The sequence below is a fragment of the Ipomoea triloba genome, chromosome 15, assembly GCF_003576645.1.
Source record: "Ipomoea triloba cultivar NCNSP0323 chromosome 15, ASM357664v1".
Taxonomy (NCBI): domain Eukaryota; kingdom Viridiplantae; phylum Streptophyta; class Magnoliopsida; order Solanales; family Convolvulaceae; genus Ipomoea; species Ipomoea triloba.
In genome coordinates this window covers 6574789-6595624 of record NC_044930.1, presented here as the reverse complement: position 1 = coordinate 6595624, position 20836 = coordinate 6574789, and the positions used below count along the sequence as shown (strand labels likewise).

At 34.7% G+C, this 20836-nt stretch overlaps 8 protein-coding genes across 8 annotated transcripts; 4 read left to right on the top strand and 4 right to left on the bottom strand.

Moving 5' to 3' along the window:
- Window positions 1-1248: 1248 nt before the first annotated feature.
- On the bottom strand, window positions 1249-2376 carry LOC116006891 (auxin-responsive protein SAUR67-like). Its single transcript, XM_031247397.1, has 2 exons — window positions 2279-2376; window positions 1249-1579 (listed from the first exon to the last, which is right to left on the bottom strand). The coding sequence occupies exons 1-2, from the start codon at window positions 2374-2376 to the stop codon at window positions 1249-1251; spliced, it is 429 nt and encodes a 142-aa protein (XP_031103257.1).
- A 1808-nt stretch (window positions 2377-4184) lies between these two features.
- LOC116006890 (auxin-responsive protein SAUR68-like) lies at window positions 4185-4616 on the top strand. Its single transcript, XM_031247396.1, has one exon. It carries the CDS (start codon window positions 4185-4187, stop codon window positions 4614-4616), a length of 432 nt encoding a protein of 143 aa, XP_031103256.1.
- Window positions 4617-8933: 4317 nt separating this feature from the next.
- LOC116006889 (WUSCHEL-related homeobox 7-like) lies at window positions 8934-9413 on the bottom strand. The gene has a single exon (XM_031247394.1). The coding sequence runs from the start codon at window positions 9411-9413 to the stop codon at window positions 8934-8936; it is 480 nt and encodes a 159-aa protein (XP_031103254.1).
- Window positions 9414-14324: 4911 nt separating this feature from the next.
- Window positions 14325-14950, bottom strand: LOC116007652 (auxin-responsive protein SAUR68-like). Its single transcript, XM_031248389.1, has one exon. It carries the CDS (start codon window positions 14909-14911, stop codon window positions 14477-14479), a length of 435 nt encoding a protein of 144 aa, XP_031104249.1. The 5' UTR covers window positions 14912-14950; the 3' UTR covers window positions 14325-14476.
- Window positions 14951-15638: 688 nt separating this feature from the next.
- Window positions 15639-16277, top strand: LOC116007577 (auxin-responsive protein SAUR68-like). The gene has a single exon (XM_031248294.1). It carries the CDS (start codon window positions 15701-15703, stop codon window positions 16118-16120), a length of 420 nt encoding a protein of 139 aa, XP_031104154.1. The 5' UTR covers window positions 15639-15700; the 3' UTR covers window positions 16121-16277.
- A 749-nt stretch (window positions 16278-17026) lies between these two features.
- LOC116007659 (auxin-responsive protein SAUR68-like) lies at window positions 17027-17611 on the top strand. The gene has a single exon (XM_031248395.1). The coding sequence runs from the start codon at window positions 17078-17080 to the stop codon at window positions 17504-17506; it is 429 nt and encodes a 142-aa protein (XP_031104255.1). The 5' UTR covers window positions 17027-17077; the 3' UTR covers window positions 17507-17611.
- Window positions 17612-18112: 501 nt separating this feature from the next.
- On the bottom strand, window positions 18113-18748 carry LOC116007546 (auxin-responsive protein SAUR68-like). The gene has a single exon (XM_031248256.1). The coding sequence runs from the start codon at window positions 18686-18688 to the stop codon at window positions 18257-18259; it is 432 nt and encodes a 143-aa protein (XP_031104116.1). The 5' UTR covers window positions 18689-18748; the 3' UTR covers window positions 18113-18256.
- Window positions 18749-19585: 837 nt separating this feature from the next.
- LOC116006888 (auxin-responsive protein SAUR68-like) lies at window positions 19586-19981 on the top strand. The gene has a single exon (XM_031247393.1). The coding sequence runs from the start codon at window positions 19586-19588 to the stop codon at window positions 19979-19981; it is 396 nt and encodes a 131-aa protein (XP_031103253.1).
- Window positions 19982-20836: the final 855 nt, after the last annotated feature.

Here is a 20836-nt window from a genome sequence, read left to right as displayed (position 1 = left end):
TCAAAGTGTAATTTTGCAAGAACCACGAATCCTCAATTAACTCTTTTAATTCCTTGCTAACGACCTTGCATGTATTTAGCGTTTCTAAGGTTGTTAGAGACAAAATCTCAAAAAGCATGTCCTGACTGAGAGGAAATTCACAATCCATTGGGGCAGAAATTTTTCTTTTTTATATGGTGACAAGAAGAATGTTAGAAAAAAACAGAGGAAGATGAATTGAATTTTTGATAAGAACAAAGATTGCTGCCTACGAAATTGTATATAATCTGCTGAGAAGGTGTATATAAATAGTTGAATCGTCATATTCCAATTATAAAAGAAATAGGATTGAGGTTATATCTTCAATTACACTCAGGTTTTATATGGGAACCTATGTTAATTCTTTCATAATCATATTAGGAAAGAAATAGGATTGAGGTTATATCTTCAATTACACTCATCAGGTTTTATATGGGAACCTATGTTAACTCTTTCCTAATCAAATTAGGATTTATGAAGCTACGTTCTTGCCAACTTCTCAATGCAAATATATGCAACTTGCGACATCTCGTGTCGTGTGTATATATATAGGGAATGGTTCATGTGGGAAGCTTCTCCCAGGTGAAAAATGGGATGCAATATGAGCTGTTGATCTAATATAGATCAACGGCTCAAACTGAATTTTTTTTTTTAAATGCACTTCCATGACAACATGGATGCAAATGATTAAGTAGTTTCTTGAACTGACGCACCTTAAATTTCGAACTTACGCACCTGGCCTTAAGTTGGAAAATAATGCATCTTAAGTTATAAACATATGCACTGTAAAAGTTAAACTGATGCACCTTAAATTAGAAAGTGGTGTAAAGTTTAAACATACGCACCTTAAAGCTATAAACTTATGTACCTTAAACTATAAACTTAAGTACCTTAAGAGTTAAACTGATACACCTTAAACTAAAAAGTGCGCGTCACCTTAAGCTTTAAACATATGCACCTTAACCTATAAACTTATGCACTGCACCTTAAACTATAAAATTACGCACCTTAAGCTGTGACCTTACGCACCTTAAACTTATGCACTTTAAGCTTGTAGTGTCAAGGAGACTGAAATTTTGAAAGTTGTTTAGTGAATTAATTTCTATAAAAATTACACTATAATGTATTCATCTATGATTTTTTGCAATCACAATGAACTAATCTACAACTAAGTTTCATGTCATCTTTGAAACCAAAAAAAAAAAAAAAAAAAAAAGATTGGCAGACACATCAGCAGACAAGAAATTGCTGATCTCTCAACCCTTGATACATTGAGGTTAAGGAGCACCGATTCGAAGTAACTGATGCAAGCAAAGCAGTCTGGAGTTCTTTGCCTACACCTTGGCTAAGAAGCGAAATAATGTACTCCATCAAGACTGCATCACATGGGAATGTAATAGGACCGTCACTTGGAAGACCAAATTCTTCTTCAGACATTACTAGAAGTTGTCTAATGATTTCGTTGTCAAGAAAAACAAGGGGAACAACAAGCCGCTTTTGATCAGCTGTGTAGATCGCAAAGTGACCTTTGCTAATCGCAGATGATGCACTACAACTTTCTCTATGTGCCAAACCACAGACAAGTCTCTAAAAATATCAATAAAGATGCTCACAATTTCATTTGCAGGTTTGACACATTTCCCTTCATCATGTCTTCAGCAGAAGCCATAATTTCAGAACCAATAACAAGTAGATACATTTAATATATAGCACAACTAGCTGTGGGCACACAACATAAGGGTCCCATATCCATATGTAGCATATGGGTATGCCTTCCCTGATTTTCAACAAGAAATTCTATCCTCAAAATAAAGTCTTATCCACCCACCTTAATATAAGTATATATGTATGAATTTTCATCATTAAACACTATCAATTCATCCCATACTTTAAAGTCTCTCTACAAAATCTCATCTCTTCTTTTCTCTCAATCTACTGAAGTAGTCACTATGATCAGTTCCAAGAAACTCATCAGCTTGGCAAAGAAATGGCAGAAATTTGTCATGATCCGGAGGAAAAGAATATCATTTTCAAAACAGAGTGAGGAAGTAGATAGCTGCAGTACGCCAGTTAACAAAGGCCATTTTGTAATCTACACAGCTGATCAAAAGCGGTTTGTTATTCCCCTATCTTTTCTTGACAACAAAATCATCAGCCAACTGTTGGAAATGTCAGAAGAAGAATTTGGACTTCCAAGTGATGGACCTATTACATTACCGTGTGATGCAGTGTTCATGAAGTATATCATTTCGCTACTTACCCGAGGTGTAAGCACAGAACTCCAGAATGCTTTGCTTGTATCAGTAGCTTCAAACCGATGCTCAGCTTCATTGCATCAAGGATGGAGAAATCAGCCATTTCTTATTTGCTGACTTCATTGTCAATATTTATCTGTAAATGATAGAAAGTTAGAGGTAGCTGATTCATCAGGTCAAATGGGTGCAAAAATGTTAGGCCCACATATGTAATAGTATATCCTTTTCAGGAAATCAATTTTTAGTCTATTTGAAGCTTTCAAAACTTCTGATTTCTAGAACTCAGTTGTTTCATGATGATTTTATCCTCAAAAAGTCGGATAAATATGCAAATTAAGATCAAATATAAATTTCTATACAACATAGTGCAAAGCTAAATGCAAACTGGGTCACTATCCAACTAAACTGCAAACGAAGTAACACAATTGATCACTCTTGTAAACTCTTTTCAGTGTCCAGCCTTAACACAATGTTGTCTACCCTTCTGTAATCAATACAAAGCCTTTTCCCTATCTGAAAATTCATTTCCAGAAGGGGTAGCAATAATATATGATTACTTTTTTCTTTTCCTTTCGATTAGAGGGATGAACATCAACCATTTATGGTCAATGGCTGTTTTACTGCATTGTACAAAAAAGCTAGTTCTTCATCCATAAGTCTGTTGAAAGGTGTCTTTTGGAAATTTTTACAACATTCCTACTGGTGCTGCCATGGAATTGAAAGTATTGATCATAGTAAATAGACACACATTTCACCAAATTCATATCTACAAACTCTTTACATACAAACATAATGGGAATTTTTCTTTTCATTGAGATGCTGAGAGCCTGAGATATATATGTTACAATATACTTATACAACTAGAACTAGTTGGTTTTTCAGTGATGAGTTTTTTTTTTTGTTTTTTTTTTAATAAAATAATCACACTATAATGTATTCAGCTATGATTTTTTGCAATTTCAATGAAATAACCTACAACTAAGTTTCATGTCATTTTTGAAAGAAAAAAAAAAAAAAAAAGTTCGACAGCCACATCAGCAGACAAGGAATTGCTGATTTCTTCACCCTTGATGCATTGAAGTTGAGGTGAACAGGTTTGAAGTAATTGATGCAGGCAAAGCATTCTGGAGTTCTGTGCCAACACCTTGGCTAAGAAGAGATATAATGTAACATGAAGCGACATCTTATATTTTTCTGGTGGCTATCTTTTTCTGAGGTCTTGGAAACCCTTTAGTTTGTCTGAGATTGTAAGGCACTAAGGGTCCTGCAGGGTACAAATAGGGCCCTTTAAGTTCTTTCTCCAAACAGCTGAATTATCTCAGAATTAGCCATATCCATAATTAAAATGCCCCATATCTAAACACAGTAAAGTTTTGTACTCCCTCATCCACTGGTTAACTTCTATGGGTTGCTTCATGTTCTGTGATGTGTATGAAATAGACCTAATTTGCCAATTCACACCAAATGACACAATTGATTTAAATGACAAACCATCATAGTTTTTTCCCCTTTTTCCCGTCAAACCACAGACACGTCTCCAGAAATATTAGGAAGATGTTCACAAATTCATTTGCAGCTTTTGACACATTTCCTTTTCGTCGTGTCTTCTTCGGAAGCCATAATTTCAGAACCAATAATTAAGTAGATACATTGAATATATAGCACAACTAGCTGTGGGCACACGACATAGAGGTCCCATATCCGTATGTAGCATATGGGTATGCCTTCCCTGATTTTCAACAAGAAATTCTGTCCACAATATAAAATCTGTCTCCACCCACCTTAATATAAATATATATATCACTTGCATATGAGTTTTCATCATCAAACACTAGCAATTCATCTTATACCTTAAAGTCTCTCTACAAAATCTTATCTCTTCTTTTCTCTCAATCTCCTGAAGCAGTCACTATGATCAGTTCCAAGAAACTCATCAACATGGCAAAGAAATGGCAGAAATTTGTCATAATCAGAAGGAAAAGGATATCATTTCCAAAACAGAATGAGGAAGCAGATAGTTGCAGTACATCATTGGCAGTAAACAAAGGCCATTTTGTAATCTACACAGCTGACCAAAAGCGGTTTGTTATTCCCCTATCTTTTCTTGACAACAAAATCATCAGACAACTGTTGGAAATGTCAGAAGAAGAATTTGGACTTCCAAGTGATGGACCTATTACATTACCGTGCGATGCAGTCTTCATGAAGTACATCGTTTCACTACTTAGCCGAGGTGCAAGCACAGAACTCCAGAATGCTTTGCTTGTATCTGTAACTTCAAACCGATGCTCCTCAGCTTCATTGAATCAAAGATGGAGAAATCAACCATTTCTTATTTGCTGACTTCATTGTCAATATTGTTTTTGTAAACTATAGAAATTTAGAGATAGTTGATTCATCAAATGTGTGCAAAAATATTAGCACACATGCAATAGTATACCTTTTTCAGAATATTAATTTTTAGTTTATTTGATGATTTCAAAACTTCTGACTTCTACAACACAGTGGTTATATGATTGATTTTACCCTCAAAATGTTGGATAAATATGCAAATTTGAGGTCAAATATAACTGGCTATACAACACCAGTGCAAAACTAACTGCAAACTGGGGTCACTTTCTAACCTTACTGCAAACAAATTGACATAATTGATCACTCTAGTGAACTCTTTTCAGTGTCCATATCAGATTATTGAGAGCAGAGAGATAAGAAAGACAGAAACTGATATTATTGCAAAAGAAGGAAGAAGAGTACAAAGACTTGGGTTCTAACACATGGTCCATAGCTCCTGAATCCATGACCCAATCCCCAATTGAAAGAAGAGAGGATGCAACAACATGATTAAAAGAAAGTGGGCTATAAACAGTAATGAACTTGCATTGTCCACTAGATGCACCTTCTAACTTGCTAAAATCAGCAGACAGAGAACTAACTTGAGCTGCATCAGCCATGCTATTATCTAGAATAGGAGAAACCTGCTTTCCACTAATGGTACTTCACATAAACTCCATCAACTTCTGACACTGTTCTGGACTGTCATTCTCAAGTTCAAACTAATTAGCCGCTCTATTGCCATTAGTGTTCCTCTGTCTTGATTTCAGCTTATAACCAGGAGGAAATCCGTGTTTCCTATAACATTTCTCTATGGTATGCCCTTGCAAACCACAAAAAGTACAGTGCACTCTCTTGTCATTAACATAACCAGTGCCTCCACCAAAATTAGCATAAGCATCATCACTAGACACTTTAGAATATTGTCTCTCCTGTCGTATAATCATTGCAAAGGCTGTATCCATTTCTGGCAAAGGTTCCATAAGCATAATATGTGATCTAAGCATAGAAAAATTGTCATTCAATCCCTTTAAAAACCTAATTACTTGATCATTTTGTAGATATTCTTTAGCCTTAACAATTGCATCACACTGACAACTCGGATTGCACTCACACTCCGGTAAAGGCCTCAAAAATAACAATTCATTCCAAAACGTTATTAATTGAGTATAATACTCAGTCACGGTGGAGGATCCTTGTTTTAAGGAATAGATTTCCTCAAGTAAATCAGAGATTCGGATAGCATCGCTCTCGGAAAATCTCCGCTTAAGATCCTTCCAAATTTCAGAGGCAGCATCGAACGACAAAACGCTACTAGCAATGGTAGTAGTAACTGACCTTAGGATCCACAAAGTGACCATCGCGTTACATCTCCTCCACTGTGGATAGAGTTCACTGTCTTTCTCCGGTGCCTTGATTGATCCACTGACAAAGTCCCATTTGTTCTTCACCATTAGGGCAATCTGCATAGCCCTAGCCCAATAGCGGTAATTGAGGCCAGAGAAGGGAGGAGAGACGAGAATCAAGTCCGGCGCTTCACTCGGATCAAGATAATAAGGGCTATCCGGGTTCAAAGTCACAGAAGGTAAACCTATCGGTGGCAGAGGATTTGCTGAGGAAGAAGCCGGTGCTTTAGGTTCCGACGGCAATGGCGACGAAACAGTCAATGCAGCGTAACTAGGTCTCATTGTGAGACTCTGAGAGAAACTGATATTATTGCTGTATTGCATAAGAAAGGAGAAGAGTACAACGACCCTTATATAGCAAACCCAACTAACTATCCAGTATCCACCCTTCAGTTACAACCGTTTGTTCTTCATGCTGAGTTGGCGTAACCAACTCAGCCGCTGAGTCATCTAATAGTCCAGCTTTATTATTATTTTATTTTTGATACATTAGGTTTCTAGGAGGAGATGAAGCCCGAGTTATCCTTAACTCCTTATCGTTGAACTCTCACCCTGTAGATAGAATGGTGACTTTAGGTCAAGTAATCTACCACTTGAATTAAGAAGACCCTACTTTAATTTCTCATTTGTTCGGCCTCGCTCTCTTGACCCACTTTGACAATATTACATTTCACCAATTTCTTATGTACAAATTTATTACTTGCAAGCATAATGTGAAATTTCTTTTTATTCAAATGATGAGATACAAATGTTACAATATGTTTCTACAACTATATTCAAATAAAATTGTGTTCTATTTAGGAAAAAAAAACACGATATAATAAAATATTATGAAATGTTATGATAATGTTTTGACTTGTTACTTTATTACATTTTATGAGACACAATTGGTTATATTTACTTTGATGATTATAAAATAATATATAAAATAATAAATGTGTAATCTTATTATAAATTTAAATTTATTTAGTTTTTAGTTTATATAAAACATCTCCTTCAATATAATTTTAGAAAAAGCAAAACATCATAAAAATTTTCCATGTGTGTTTTTTCTTCTCCCAAACAAATGATAGTTCTTTTTTCTAAAAGAAAAAGCAAAACATCATAGTAAGTTACATTATTATAACTCATAATGTCCATTATCTGAACATATGATGGATGGTCAATTTATTAACACGTGAGAGCTTACTAAAGATACATTTTTATAACTCATAAAATATATTATTTTAACGTATAAAGTACATTATTATATTCTAAACCATGGGCAATTGCAAAACTTACCAAAGGTACATTATTCAAACCAATAATAGACAACTTGTGAACACTTAAAAACTTACCCAACATACATTTTTATAATTCATAAAGTACATTATTCTAACTCATAAAATACATTATCTTACCTCAGAAGGTTCATTATTCTCACACATAAATAATTAAGTAGACATTGTTATTAATTAACGGAATTGTTTTTTTAAACGTCAAAACGACATCATTTTAGACATTGGTCCACAGATATGGACCATAATTTGCCCTTTGGCAAGTAAATGATACATGGATTATATGATATGAAATTCTCTATAAGAGTGACTGTTTTTTATCTAAAAATTAATTATTTATGAGCCAAACCTATTTGAACCATATGTGATCCATATGTTCTCTTTCTTTCCTGCAACAAACATATTTTACATGAAATGCATTTTCTAAATGTGTTTAATACAAGTTTTCCTTTTCACTTGATCCAAGAAACACATTCATCAATTTTTTACCCAAACATTTTTTTCACCAAAATAAAAGCATCTAGTAAATGCGTTTGGTTAAAAAGTACTTTAGTCGTCATTTTGAAAATGTGTTCAATTGAAATAAGAAATTGACATTTTTTTTTTATGGCTAGGGCCTTTAACCAGGTTTATAATGGGAATCAAATGACAAATGGACATAATATAGGAGTTAGTTATACATAATTATGTGCAGGAATTCATTAAAGATGATGTTGTAAAGTCACAATTTAACTTGAATTCTATCACAAAATCTTTGCTAAGCGATATGACTAACAAGGCATCAAGAAATATGAGTCTTAAGCCCATGATTTAATCACAAATAAAAGAAAGTTTAACTCTCGTCTAATATTAAGTTAGGTCTAAGTTAGGTCTATAATTCAATGTAGATAAGTATTTCATTTGTTGATGGAAATTCAACGCAAAATTTGTCCATCCCGTCATATAGTTGGATATAATAATGTGAAGTGTATAATATTAAATGAAAGTTTAGTCATATCTTGCGTTCCCTTCTCTCAAAAGATTTAATCCCAAAAACCCTAAAGGCCAAACGCCCCCGGCTCGACAGATGGCAAATTATTCTGTGGATCAAGGTGGATCCAAGTTCAAAATACACAATTTACATACTAAACGTTCACAATTTATATACTGAAGATTCACAACTGAATGTTCACAATTTATATACTAAATGTTCAAATTGTAAATTTTAGTATGTAAATTGTGAAATTCTGTATGTAAATGGACACAGATCCACCTTGCAATGTGCATCCGTGTCTGATCCATAGTATAACTATTGCTGACAGAGCATGTGGGAGGAGGTAAATCACCGATATAATTCAGTAGCTCAGCACCAAATTAAATGCCAGTGCACACAAAGGATTTGTCCACTTAATTAACTTATTGATCTCTTCTCCCAAATATTGCGTACTAAACCACTGAGCTAAGCGCGTGATATACAGAAGCAAAATATATACAGAAAAAAAGAGCCCAACATAGCTGCTAATTAAACACATGCATGCATATAGAATTAAACTACATACCATGTTATGTTTACAGAATATTTATGTTTTGAGTTCACATATATAGACAGACAAATTAAACTAGCATATATGCCCGCAGGCTTAATAGATGAGATGAGACGAGCTAATTTAGGGTTTAGGAGAGTAGGGACGAAGGCTGAGCTCAAGGGAGACACTACTATCGCCATCGCTATCGCCATCGCCATCGCCATGCATTGGGAAGAGAGAGAGCGTTTGTGGAGGCGGCTTTGAACGCTTTGCAGCATTATTATAATTATTATTATGCAAATCTGGTAGGCCTGGAGGGGCTATTATTGCAGTAACAGGGCGTTTTCTTGGGTGCCTCTCCCGGTTTCTCTGGTTCTGAAACCAGTAAAACACGTTTTTGCCTTCAATCTTCCCCAGCTGCCTCAGCCTCAACGATATCCTCTCTATCTCCTCCGTTGATGGCCTCCGAATCATCTGGTTGTAGTAAAGGTCTTTCAATATTTGCAATTGCTCAACTGTCGGCTTCCACCGAGCACACCAATTGTAACTACCACAACCACCACCGTTGTTGTTCTCTTCCCCACCTTGCTGCACCCCATGCTTTTGTCCAATGGCGTCCATCTTGTATATATATATATATAATTATATATGTTACCTACATAGAGTTCGAGATAATAAGATATATATACGGAATTGAATGAGGAGGGCATTAAAGAAAGAAAGATAGAAAAAAAAAAGATAATAACCATAAATTCTTGGTTCGACTTTCTTCAATAGTTATACACTTATACCATAAACACGGGTCCATCTTATAAAGTAAATCTGAATCAATTTACATTCTGAATGTTTAATATGTAAATTGTGTATTTTAAACCTAAGTTCACTTTGGGCCTAGGTTCACAGAATAATTCGCCTAACTTTCCTTATATCGGCCATTTTACCCAATTTGGAAAACCATTAATGCCAGTTAAAGTTGCCATGGTCTAGAATTGAAGCCAGAAAAGACAAAAACAGTTAAAAAGCATTTGCTGACACACAACAACTAAAGTAAGAACTGAAGGTACTTTTAGGGAATGAACCAACGAAATGGAATCTTTTTCAAAAGTTTTTTTTTTTTTGAAGAATTCAAAAAAGGTTTAAAAAATTCATCTTTATATTATACATTCTTTTTTTTTTTTTTTTTTAAGTTCATCCATGAAGATCACATTTCTAATTTGAGAATCCCTATGAAACATTAATAATTAAAAAATGGAAATTACAGTATTAAAAAAATTAATAATCAACCGTCAATGATCTAGTGATATAAATTGTGCTTCTATATGTTGAGAAAGTAATTATAAATAGATACTACATTGTAACTAAACCAGTAGTACAAAAAAATAATGAACCAAAATGAGTGAAAGGTACACCCAGCATAAAAGCAAATAAAGTCGCAACTTGAAAATTTCAGTTGAATCATAAACAAATAGCACAAAATAATATTAAAAAAAAATGAGATGAACCTTAAATCTAAAATCATAACTTATTAAATTCTTATAAAAAGTAAGATACCTTAATTAGCTACGGAGGAAAAATGCAATGAACGATTAGTAGTCTTTTGATCTAGGAGATGGCGGATAAATCGAAGTTGAAAATTTAGAAGTTATGTTTCAAGGATGGAGATTATATATAGGGGGAAGTAGATGGATATTTTACATTCGGCAGGCTCGAGAATTTATGGTTATTTTAATTTAAATCTTAAACGGTACGGTAATGGAAAAATAAGGTGTGTGACTAGTGATTGGCAAACAACAATGGCATGGTAAACTTTTGATATGAGTAATTGTAATATAGCTATACCGGATTTGGAAAGTGTATGATTCTTTTAGTTTAAATCTTAAATGACGACGAGGAATGAGACCGACATGCAACTGACAATTTGCAAACAGTGTGGTGACGGGGCTTTTGATTTGAGCTTTATTAACATAGGTAATACTATCAACACGGTGAGACGACTAGCCCACAGATTTCCAAAACCGGTATCTTGGTGGGCCATATATGGAATCACAAACCACTCCACCTCGGTGCACCACTGCACCCTACTAACCCACTGAAAATACTAAGTGTAAAATGAGAAAATTTTCAAAAATAAAATAAAATATTAAAAAATAATAAAAAATACAAGCCTGGATCAACAAAGAGCTTTGAGGACTTTGCTTTAGATTGTGACTTGTGACAAAGGTTGGGCAACCCACGATGCTAGGCAGATGCTTTGACGTCGGACTACTAGGTGAAAGTTGTATGTAGAATGAAGCTGATGGGTTCCTTATGGTTACGTTGTCACAACAAAAGATGCATTGTAGAGACAACCAGACATTAGCAGCGAAGAACGTTGGCTATGGTTGTAGAGTGAGGGAATTAATTAGAGGAATGTTTTTTTAGATTTAGGGTTAGTCACTCTTGTATTGTACTAGTACTCTATTAGTTTCTTGTTTTTCTTTTTCTAATAAGTGTAGGGTCACCTCAGTTAGTGGGCTTTTAAAATTTCAACCTGGCCTACACGTAAGAGATGACGGATATATCAAGAATAGAGATCGATTTAAGAGTTGTTATTATATCACTGTGATAGGATTATAGATGGATTAGGGTATTAGAATTTTTACTTCCGTGTTCGCAAACCTATGATTATTTTAGATTAAATCCTAACAGGCATTTTGGTACATGGGAATTTCGATCGATTCGTTTCCTACATAATTCCTTAGCTTCTAAAATTCTTTTGTTTACTGGAAGAGAATTGCAATTTCGCGAAAAATTCAAATTCTCTCATTTCATGGAATTCTAATTATCACCTCTCCCCTTAGGAATTTATATTCCATGCCAGATGGGAAGAAAAAAAAAATAATGAATGGACAAATTTATCCTTGTACAAATTTATCCTTGTTTTATAATTTTTTTTTGAGTTCTACTGACTCGGTTACAATGTAGTATCTGTTCATAGCTACTTTCTCCTACTGAAGCACAAAGAGTCAACAGATGCCTCCACTGAGGCTCAAACCCACTCCCTTCCACATGAGAGTATACACCGGATGCCGCTTGACCACAAGGTCCTTGTTTATAATTAATTACTCTGTATTATATAATTAATGAATTATTTTTTATTAAATATACACATGTACTTTTAGTCTTTTTAAATGATATTGATTGCTAATCATAAACAACTAACTTATGGAACATCTTTCCACAAATTACTAAATAATCTCTAGTCAAAATCGCTAATTATTAGTGATCTAGTGTTCTCCAAATAAAACCTATATGTTTGGTGTCACACTAAAATATATGTGTATGTATGTATGTATATGTGTATATATGTATGTGTGTGCATATACACACATACATATTTATAAGGGGTGAGGGGGCAACTGTTCCCATTGTAGATTCGGCCCTGGACCGCTCCCATTGGCTTTCCTGACTTGAGTCGGTCAGCTATAACAACCTGGATTGAGTTACTTTTCGATTAGGATCACAAGGCGGTGTTTATTGAATGCACAGCTCGACTAGAGTCACACGATGAGATTTATTCAATGCACATCTTCGGATAGTAACTCTGAGTTTTCCTCTTTTTTTTTTCTTTTTTTTTTTTTAGAAAATGCTATTTTTCCTTCCGTATTTTCCCTATAATTTTTCTTTCTTTGATGTGACTTTCATTCATCAGGTGTCCATAAATAGGCTGACACATCACTAGTGAAAAGAAAACAATGCAAATTAAACCACACATGAAACACTTTGTAATTTTAATTGAACCTCAAAAAGATAGAACAAGCTAATAATTAATTCATCGAAATCCATCGAAATGGGCAGGAATAAAATGACATTTAAACCCAAAATAAACATACAGCCAAAACTTGGTGATTTTAGTTGAACCATGAATAGACAGCAAAAACTAATAATTAATCGCATTCTGTTGAATTATGAAAAAGAAAAAAAAAAGTTAATTTCGTTTTTGGACCTATTAATTTTTTTTAAAAAGATTAATTTTATTTTTGGTCCTATAAGTGACAATCCATCTTTAATCTTTTTTTATCAGAACATTTTCATTTGGTCTTAGTATTATTGTGGTATGACTATTTTTAATCATCTGCCAATAAAAACGTTGAAATGTATTAAATGCAAAGATATTTTGATTTTATTAAATTTATATAAATTATGTTGATCGGCTATCATAATTGAAGATCGAAATGTCATTTGTATTTAACAACATTTAAACCGTTTTGTTGATAAAGATCAAAATAGACATGCCACGACAATACTAGAACCAAAAGTGAATATTCCGATTAAAATTATTTATTAAAAAAAAAAAGTGAATTGTCACCTCTAAGACAAAAAAATGGAATTAACTAAAATAAATTTAAAAAAAAAAAAAACACACATTGGGAACCAAATAATTAAAGCATATAGCTGATCTTCTCCTCTTTATCTCCTCCGATCCACCCGGAGGCGGGTTCCTCATCCCCGGTTCCGGTCTTTCAAGATTCGTAACTGCATGCTCCGGTGTCGTGTCGGCTTCCACCTCGTACGTACTCAATTGCTGCTGCTTTTGTCGAAACCATGCATTCTTGAATTGCCGTTATGTTACCGCCCCCCGTGCATACAAAGAGCTAGAGATCACACAAATACAAGTAATGATGAGACTATCATGGAGGGTCATGATGATAAAGACGATGGGGTGGTGACTCTTGTTAAGCATTGTATTCACTTGAGCAAAAAGTTCGAGGCTAGCTATTTCTTTCTTTCACATAGCCGGAGAACGGAATAGGTGCGTGGATTTTTTTGTCAATTTAGCTCAAGGGATGGATTGAGGTACTACTATACCGTCCTTGATCATGCCTCGATTGGGGTGAAATATTTCCTTTCGACTGATGCCGACAGAGTTTGGACGGCTAGAGTTAGTCAGTTAGATAAGGCGCTTATTTGCACAAAAAAAATGATGAGCGGGACGTTAAAGAAGAAACAAAGAAGGAAGAAAGGCGTGAATGATGAGAAAAGGTGGGCCTGAAAGGAAAAGAGATGGCATTTAAATCTAAAAATCATAATCTATTACGGAGTAAATTCCTATTAAAAGTAATATATCTGTAATTGTATTAAACTAGTTGATATGACAGTAAAGGAATAAGATATCATCTGTAAGAGATATCTAATTAGATTAACAAAAGATACAACGAACAGTATAAAAGCAAATCAAGTCTCAAGTTAGAAACTTTAATTGAATCAGATAGCACAAAATCATAATAAAAATCACACTAGCTCCATTGAATTGGTTCCAAAAGAAATGATATTTAAACCCTAAATTGTAATTTATTAAATTCCTATTAAACACAAGATACCTTCGATTGTATTATATTAGTTGTTGACAATGGAGCTGAGGAATGAGGTGATGAGTGACTAACAGATAGACTTGATATGAGTTGGGAGTAATATAAGAGATGGCAAAATATTTAAGATTATTGTTAATTTGCAAGGTCTGCTGTATGTTTTGTTGTTTGTATGAACTGGATGAAAAAATGCCAGAAATTTTGGAAGTTCTACAATGAATTAATCTTCTAAAGTTACACTATAATATAATACTCTTCTGCGTTGCACAATGAATTAACTTATAACTAAGTTTGAGTCATTTTCCAAAAAAAAAAAAAAAAAGTTTGGCAGACACATCAGCAGACGAGAAATTTCTGATCTCTCCACCCTTGATGCAATGAGGTTGAGGAGCACCGATTTGAAGTAACTGATGCAAGCAAAGCTTTCTGGAGTTCTTTGCCTACACCTCGGCTAAGAAGCGAAATAATGTACTCCATAAAGACTGCATCACATGGCAATGTAATAGGACCGTCACTTGGAAGACCAAATTCTTCTTCAGACATCACTAGAAGTTGTCTGATGATTTCATTGTCTAGAAAAACAAGGGGAACAACAAACCGCTTTTGATCAGCTGTGTAGATCGCAAAGTGACCTTTGCTAATCGCAGATGACGCACTACAACTTTCTGCATCATTGTTGTGCCCCTCAGGAAATGAAATCCTCTTCCTTCTAATGGCAACAAATTTCTGCCATCTCTTAGCCAACTTGATGAGCTTCTTGGAACTTATCATGGTGTTTATGTTTGGAGAAGTGATATAGGGAAAAGAGTGAAGAAGGTATTGTAGAGACTTTAAAATTATATTCATAAAGAATTGATTTATTTATATTCATTTCAATCTGGAAATAATGGAAAACAGAAGCATGTGGAAGTAAGTGAGATGGGCCCTTTGTGTTGTGGTGAGATAGATCAGAAGGCTATTTGTGCAACACAAGTCATTGTATGGTTGTGGAAGCTTACAAAGGACAATATGATTCTTCCATTCTGCTATCTGGATTTACAACATGAAGGGACATCTTATATTTTTCTGGGGCTTTTAAGGCACTAATGGGGCCCTTTAAGTTCTTTCTCCAAACACCAGAATTAGCCATATCCACAATTCAAGCCTCCCATATCTAATGCTAGTACAAGTTGCGTATTCCCTCGTCCTCTGGTTAACCCGTACAGGTCGCTACATGTTCTGTGGTTTGTATAAGTGGACATCCACACCAAACCACAGACAAGTCTGCAGAAATATCAATAAGATGTTCACAAATTTCTTTGCAGGTTTTGACACATTTCCTTTCATTGTGTCTTCTGCAGAAGCCATAATTTCAGAACCAATAACAAGTAGATACATTGAATCTATAGCACAACTAGCTGTGAGCACACAACATAAAGGTCCCATTTCCAGCCTCATTATATATATATCACTTGCAAAATGAATTTTAATCATCCCACTCTAGCAATTCATCCTATACTCTAAGGTCTCTCTACAAAATCTTATTACTTTCTTTACTTGCAATCTCCAAAAGCCATCACTATGATCAGTTCCAAGAAACTCATCAACATGGCCAAGAAATGGCAGAAATTTGTTATAATCAGAAGGAAAAGGATTTCATTTCCAGAACAGAATGGTTGCAGTACATCATCAGCAGTTAACAAAGGCCATTTTGTTATCTACACAGCTGACCAAAAGCGATTTGTTATTCCCCTATCGTTTCTTGACAACGAAATCATCAGACAACTCTTAGAAATGTCGGAAGAAGAATTTGGACTTCCAAGTGATGGACCTATTACATTACCATGTGATGCAGTCTTCATGAAGTACATCATTTCGCTACTTAGCCGAGGTGCAAGCACAGAACTACAGAATGCTTTGCTTGTTTCAGTAACTTCAAACCGGTGCTCCTCAGCTTCATTGCATCAAGGATGGAGAAATAATCAACTTCTTGTTTGCTGACTTCATTATCAGAATTTTTTTTGTAAACTATAGAAAGTTAGAGATAGCTGATTCATCAAATGGTGTAGCAATGCTAATCCCTCATATAGAATAGTATACTCTTATCAGACAACTAATTTTAAGTCTATTTGAAGCTTTCAAAGCTTCAATTACAAATCAGTGGTTTTATCATGATTTTATTATCCCATAGAAGTTAATGCTGCAAACTTGCAGGTCAAATATCACTTGCTATACAACACAGTGCAAAGCTAATTACAATTGGAATCACTATCTAGCCTGATTGTAAACAAATTAACACAACTTATCACTCTACTAAACTCTTTCGAGGTTCCTACCTTGAATTAAGTGATCCAAAAGCTTTTCCTATCAGCAAATGTAAATTCATTTCTAGACTGGTAAGAAATTATTACATATGTTCATTTTTGAGTGGAATGAACATGAACTATTTACTGGCATGCAATAGCTGGTTTACTGCAATGTACAAAAAAAAAAAGAACAAAGAAAAGTTAATTCTTCATCCATGAGTTTGTGTTCTAGAGTAGGTTTGGACAGCAGAGCAACTCGATTCTTTTATTAGAGTAGATTATTTAAAATCCTTAGAGCCACTGATATTCTCATATAAATGTGAAGTCTAAATGCCTAATAGCCATAGCTTTTGTGTTTTCAGTCTGGCAAACCACAGACAAGTCACTTGAAATATCACATAGGTGTTCATAGATTTATAGGTAGAATTCGAAAACAGTTCCCTTCACAAAGGTCCCATATGAGTAAGTGGCACATGGCTATGCCAAACCTGACATTCAACAATAATTGAATCTGCAACTTAAAGCCTATCTCAATCCTCAGCTCCTCAATATAAATATATCTATTCCTTCTACATTTTCATCATCAAGCATTAGCAATTCAACCCATACATTTAGTTCCCTCTACAAAATCTCAATCTTTAAAAGAAGCACCATGATCAGTCCCAGGAAGCTCATCAAGTTGGCCAAGAAATGGCAAAAATTTGCTGCCATCAGGAGGAAGATGATTTCCTTTCCAATGCAGAATGAGGGCACAGACGGTTGTAGTACATCGTATGTGGGTAGCAAAGGGCATTTTGGTATCTACACAGCTGACCAAAAGCGGTTTGTAGTTCCCCTAGCTTTTCTTGACAACGAAATCATCAGGCAACTATTAGTGATGTCTGAAGAAGAATTCGGGCTTCCAAGTGATGGACCTATTACATTGCCGTGTGATGCAATCTTCTTGGAGTACATCATATCTCTTCTCTCCCACGGTGCAAGAGATGAGCTTCAGAATGCTTTGCTCCTTTCAGTTGCTTCTAGTCGTTGCTCCTCAGTTTTATATCAAGAAGGGAGGAACCAGCAATTGGCTGTTTTCTAACTTGATTGTCAGCATTTTTTTATTTTTGTAAATGATAACAAACTAAATGTAGCTTTGTACATCTAGCTTTCAGTTTTGAATATGATGATTTTCAATGAACTAAAATAGGTAGTTTCATTTCATCATGACTCAAAATGCATTAGAGCTGGACTTTGAGGCAAATACTGCAACCAAACTCTTTCAATGAGAGTTCTTGTCTTGTTTTTCATGAATTCATTAAGTTCATAATTATGCATATAGTACATAAGACAGCTAATGGAAAAATGAACTTTGGGAAAAATGGAAAAGGAGGGAACAGATGGAAAGTCCATAAGGATGACAATACCGGAAATTGTTCTGCTGAGAATGATACTAAGTATATAAGACAGCTAATAAGGTATACTCAAGAACATTACCAATCGTAGGCATCCCCGGCATTATTTAGTGATATCTCAGTAACTTTTATGTAGTATAACAAATGAAATTTTATGATTCATGATTGTCCATAACACCTAATGCCTAATATTGTTAACAGCCCAAATAGAAGGTAATATGTTACAATAATGCTCTTGTTAACTTGCAAGCTCTGCTGTATTTCTGTTGTTTGTATGAACTGGATGAAAAAAATGAATGAAATTTTAAAAGTTCTATAATGAATTAATCTTCGAAAGTTACACTATAATGCTCTTTTGCATGAAAAAAATGAATTAATTTACAACTAAGTTTGAGTCATTTTCCCAAAAAAAAAAAAAAAAAAGTTTGACAGCCATGTCAGCAGACAAGAAATTGCTGATCTCTCCATCCTTGATGCATTGAGGTTAATGAGCACCGGTTTGAAGTAAGTGATGTGAGCATAGCATTCTGAAATTCTATGCCTACACCTTGTCTAAGAAGCGAAATAATGTACTCCATGAAGACTGCATCACATGGCAATGTAATAGGACCATCACTTGGAAGACCAAATTCTTCTTCAGACATCACTAGAAGTTGTCTGATGATTTCATTGTCAAGAAAAACAAGGGGAACAACAAACCGCTTTTGATCAGCTGTGTATATCGCAAAGTGACCTTTGCTAATCGCAGATGACGCACTGCAACTTTCTGCATCATTGTTGTTCCCAGGAAACGAAATCCTCTTCCTTCTAATGGCAACAAATTTCTGCCATCTCTTAGCCAACTTGATGAGTTTCTTGGAACTTATCATGGTGTTTATCTTTGCAGATGTGAAAGAGAGAATAAGGTATTCTAGAGAGTTTAAAGATAGGGATGAATTGCTAGTGGTTGATGATGAACTAAAATGAATGAAGAATTGATTTATTTATATTCATTTCAATCTGGAAAGAATGGAAAGCAGAAGCATGTGGAAGTAAGTGAGATGGGCCCATTGTGTTGTGGTGAGATGGCTATTTGTGCAATACAAGTCATTGTATGATTGTGGAAGCACAAAGGGCAATATGATTCTTCCAGTCTGCTATCTGGATTAACAACATGAAGGGACATCTTATATTTTTTTCTGAGGCTATTAAGGCACTAATAGGGCCCTTTAAGTTCTTTCTCCAAACACCAGAATTAGCCATATCCACAATTCAAACCTCCCATATCTAATGCTAGTGCAATTTGCGTATTCCCTCGTCCTCTGGTTAACCCGTACAGGTCGCTACATGTTCCGTGGTTTGTATAACTAGACAGCTTTTGCACATCCACGCAAAACCACAGACAAGTCTCCAGAAATATCAGTAAGATGTTCGCAAATTGCTTTGCTGGTTTTGACACATTTCCTTTCATTGTGTCTTCTGCAGAAGCCATGATTTCAGAACCAATTAAGTTGATACGTTGAATATATATCACAGCTATCTGTTGGTACACAACATAAAGGTCCCATTTCCTTAAGTACTCTTCCCTGATTTTCAAAAAGAAATTCTATCCACCACATTTCTAGCCTCAGCTCCTCATTATATATATCACTTGCAAATGAATTTTAATCATCCCACTCTAGCAATTAATCTCATACTCTTAAGGTCTCTCTACAAAATCTTATTACTTTCTTTTCTCACAATCTCCAAAAGCCATCACTATGATCAGTTCCAAGAAACTCATCAACATGGCCAAGAAATGGCAGAAATTTGTGGCAATCAGAAGGAAAAGGGTTTCATTTCCAAAACAGAACGAGGAAGTAGATAGTTGCAGTACATCATCGGCAGGCCATTTTGTTATCTACACAGCTGACCAAAAGCGGTTTGTTATTCCCCTATCTTTTCTCGACAACAAGATTATCAGACAACTCTTAGAAATGTCAGAAGAAGTATTTGGGCTTCCAAGTGATGGACCTATTACTTTACCATGTGATGCAGTGTTCATGAAGTACATCATTTCACTACTTAGCAGAGGTGTAAGCACAGAACTCCAGAATGCTTTACTTGTATCAGTAACTTCAAACCGATGTTCCTCGGCTTCATTGCATCAAGGATGGAGAAATCAGCCATTACTAATTTGCTGATGACTGCAATGCCACTATTTATTTGTAAATGACAGAGTTAGAGATAGTTGATTCATTAAATTCAAATGTTGTAGCAATTCTAAGCCATCATATGGAATAGTATATATATCGTTTTCAGAAAATTAATTTTAAATCTATTTGAAGCTTTCAAAACTTCAATTTCTACAAATCAGTGGTTTTTTTTCGTGATTTTATTCCTTGGAAATTGGATAGATAAGCAATAAGATTCATGATACAGTAGAAAGCTGCAAACATGAGGTCAAATATAACTTGCTATATAGCATAGTGCCTTGACTGCAACCAAATTAACACAATTGATCACTCTTTTGAAGTATCCGATATGTTGTCTTCCCTTAACATAAGGATTATGTTGCTGAACTTAAATTAAGTGATTCAAAGTCTTTTCCCTATCTTTAAATTCATTTTGACAAGGAGAAATACTTAACAAGATTTACTTAAACTTATTGATCCAAAGCCTTTTCCCTTTTTTGTTCCATTTTTTTAAAGGAATGAACATGAACTATTTACTATCAATGGCTGTTTTCTGACGTGTTTGTCAGCATTTTTTAAAAAATTTTTGTAAATAAATATAGCTTAGTAAATCTAGCTTTCAGTTTCCAAAATGAATATATGATGATTTTCAAGGAACTAAAAGTGGTTGTTTCATTTCTTCATGACTCAAAATGCATTAGAGCTGGACTTTGTGACAATCACTGCAACCAAACTCTTATTTTTCACAAATTCATTAACTAGTGATGAAAAGGCCGATGGGAATCATTACTCATTTCTTAGACTAGAATGGGAATCAAACGAACAATCAATTTGGAAGAAGGGAGGAGGGATTAACATCTTGGA

Excerpts from the sequence above, each read along its gene's own strand:
- LOC116006888 (XM_031247393.1), top strand. The coding sequence starts at position 19,586 with ATGGCCAAGAAATGGCAGAAATTTGTGGCAATCAGAAGGAAAAGGGTT.
- LOC116006891 (XM_031247397.1), bottom strand. The coding sequence starts at position 2,376 with ATGGCTGATTTCTCCATCCTTGATGCAATGAAGCTGAGCATCGGTTTG. Across the intron at positions 1,580-2,278 it reads GTTCTGTGCTTACACCTCGG|AGAAAGTTGTAGTGCATCAT; the intron begins GTAAGTAGCGAA and ends TTTGGCACATAG.
- LOC116007659 (XM_031248395.1), top strand. The coding sequence starts at position 17,078 with ATGATCAGTCCCAGGAAGCTCATCAAGTTGGCCAAGAAATGGCAAAAA.
- LOC116006890 (XM_031247396.1), top strand. The coding sequence starts at position 4,185 with ATGATCAGTTCCAAGAAACTCATCAACATGGCAAAGAAATGGCAGAAA.
- LOC116007546 (XM_031248256.1), bottom strand. The coding sequence starts at position 18,688 with ATGATAAGTTCCAAGAAACTCATCAAGTTGGCTAAGAGATGGCAGAAA.
- LOC116006889 (XM_031247394.1), bottom strand. The coding sequence starts at position 9,413 with ATGGACGCCATTGGACAAAAGCATGGGGTGCAGCAAGGTGGGGAAGAG.
- LOC116007652 (XM_031248389.1), bottom strand. The coding sequence starts at position 14,911 with ATGATAAGTTCCAAGAAGCTCATCAAGTTGGCTAAGAGATGGCAGAAA.
- LOC116007577 (XM_031248294.1), top strand. The coding sequence starts at position 15,701 with ATGATCAGTTCCAAGAAACTCATCAACATGGCCAAGAAATGGCAGAAA.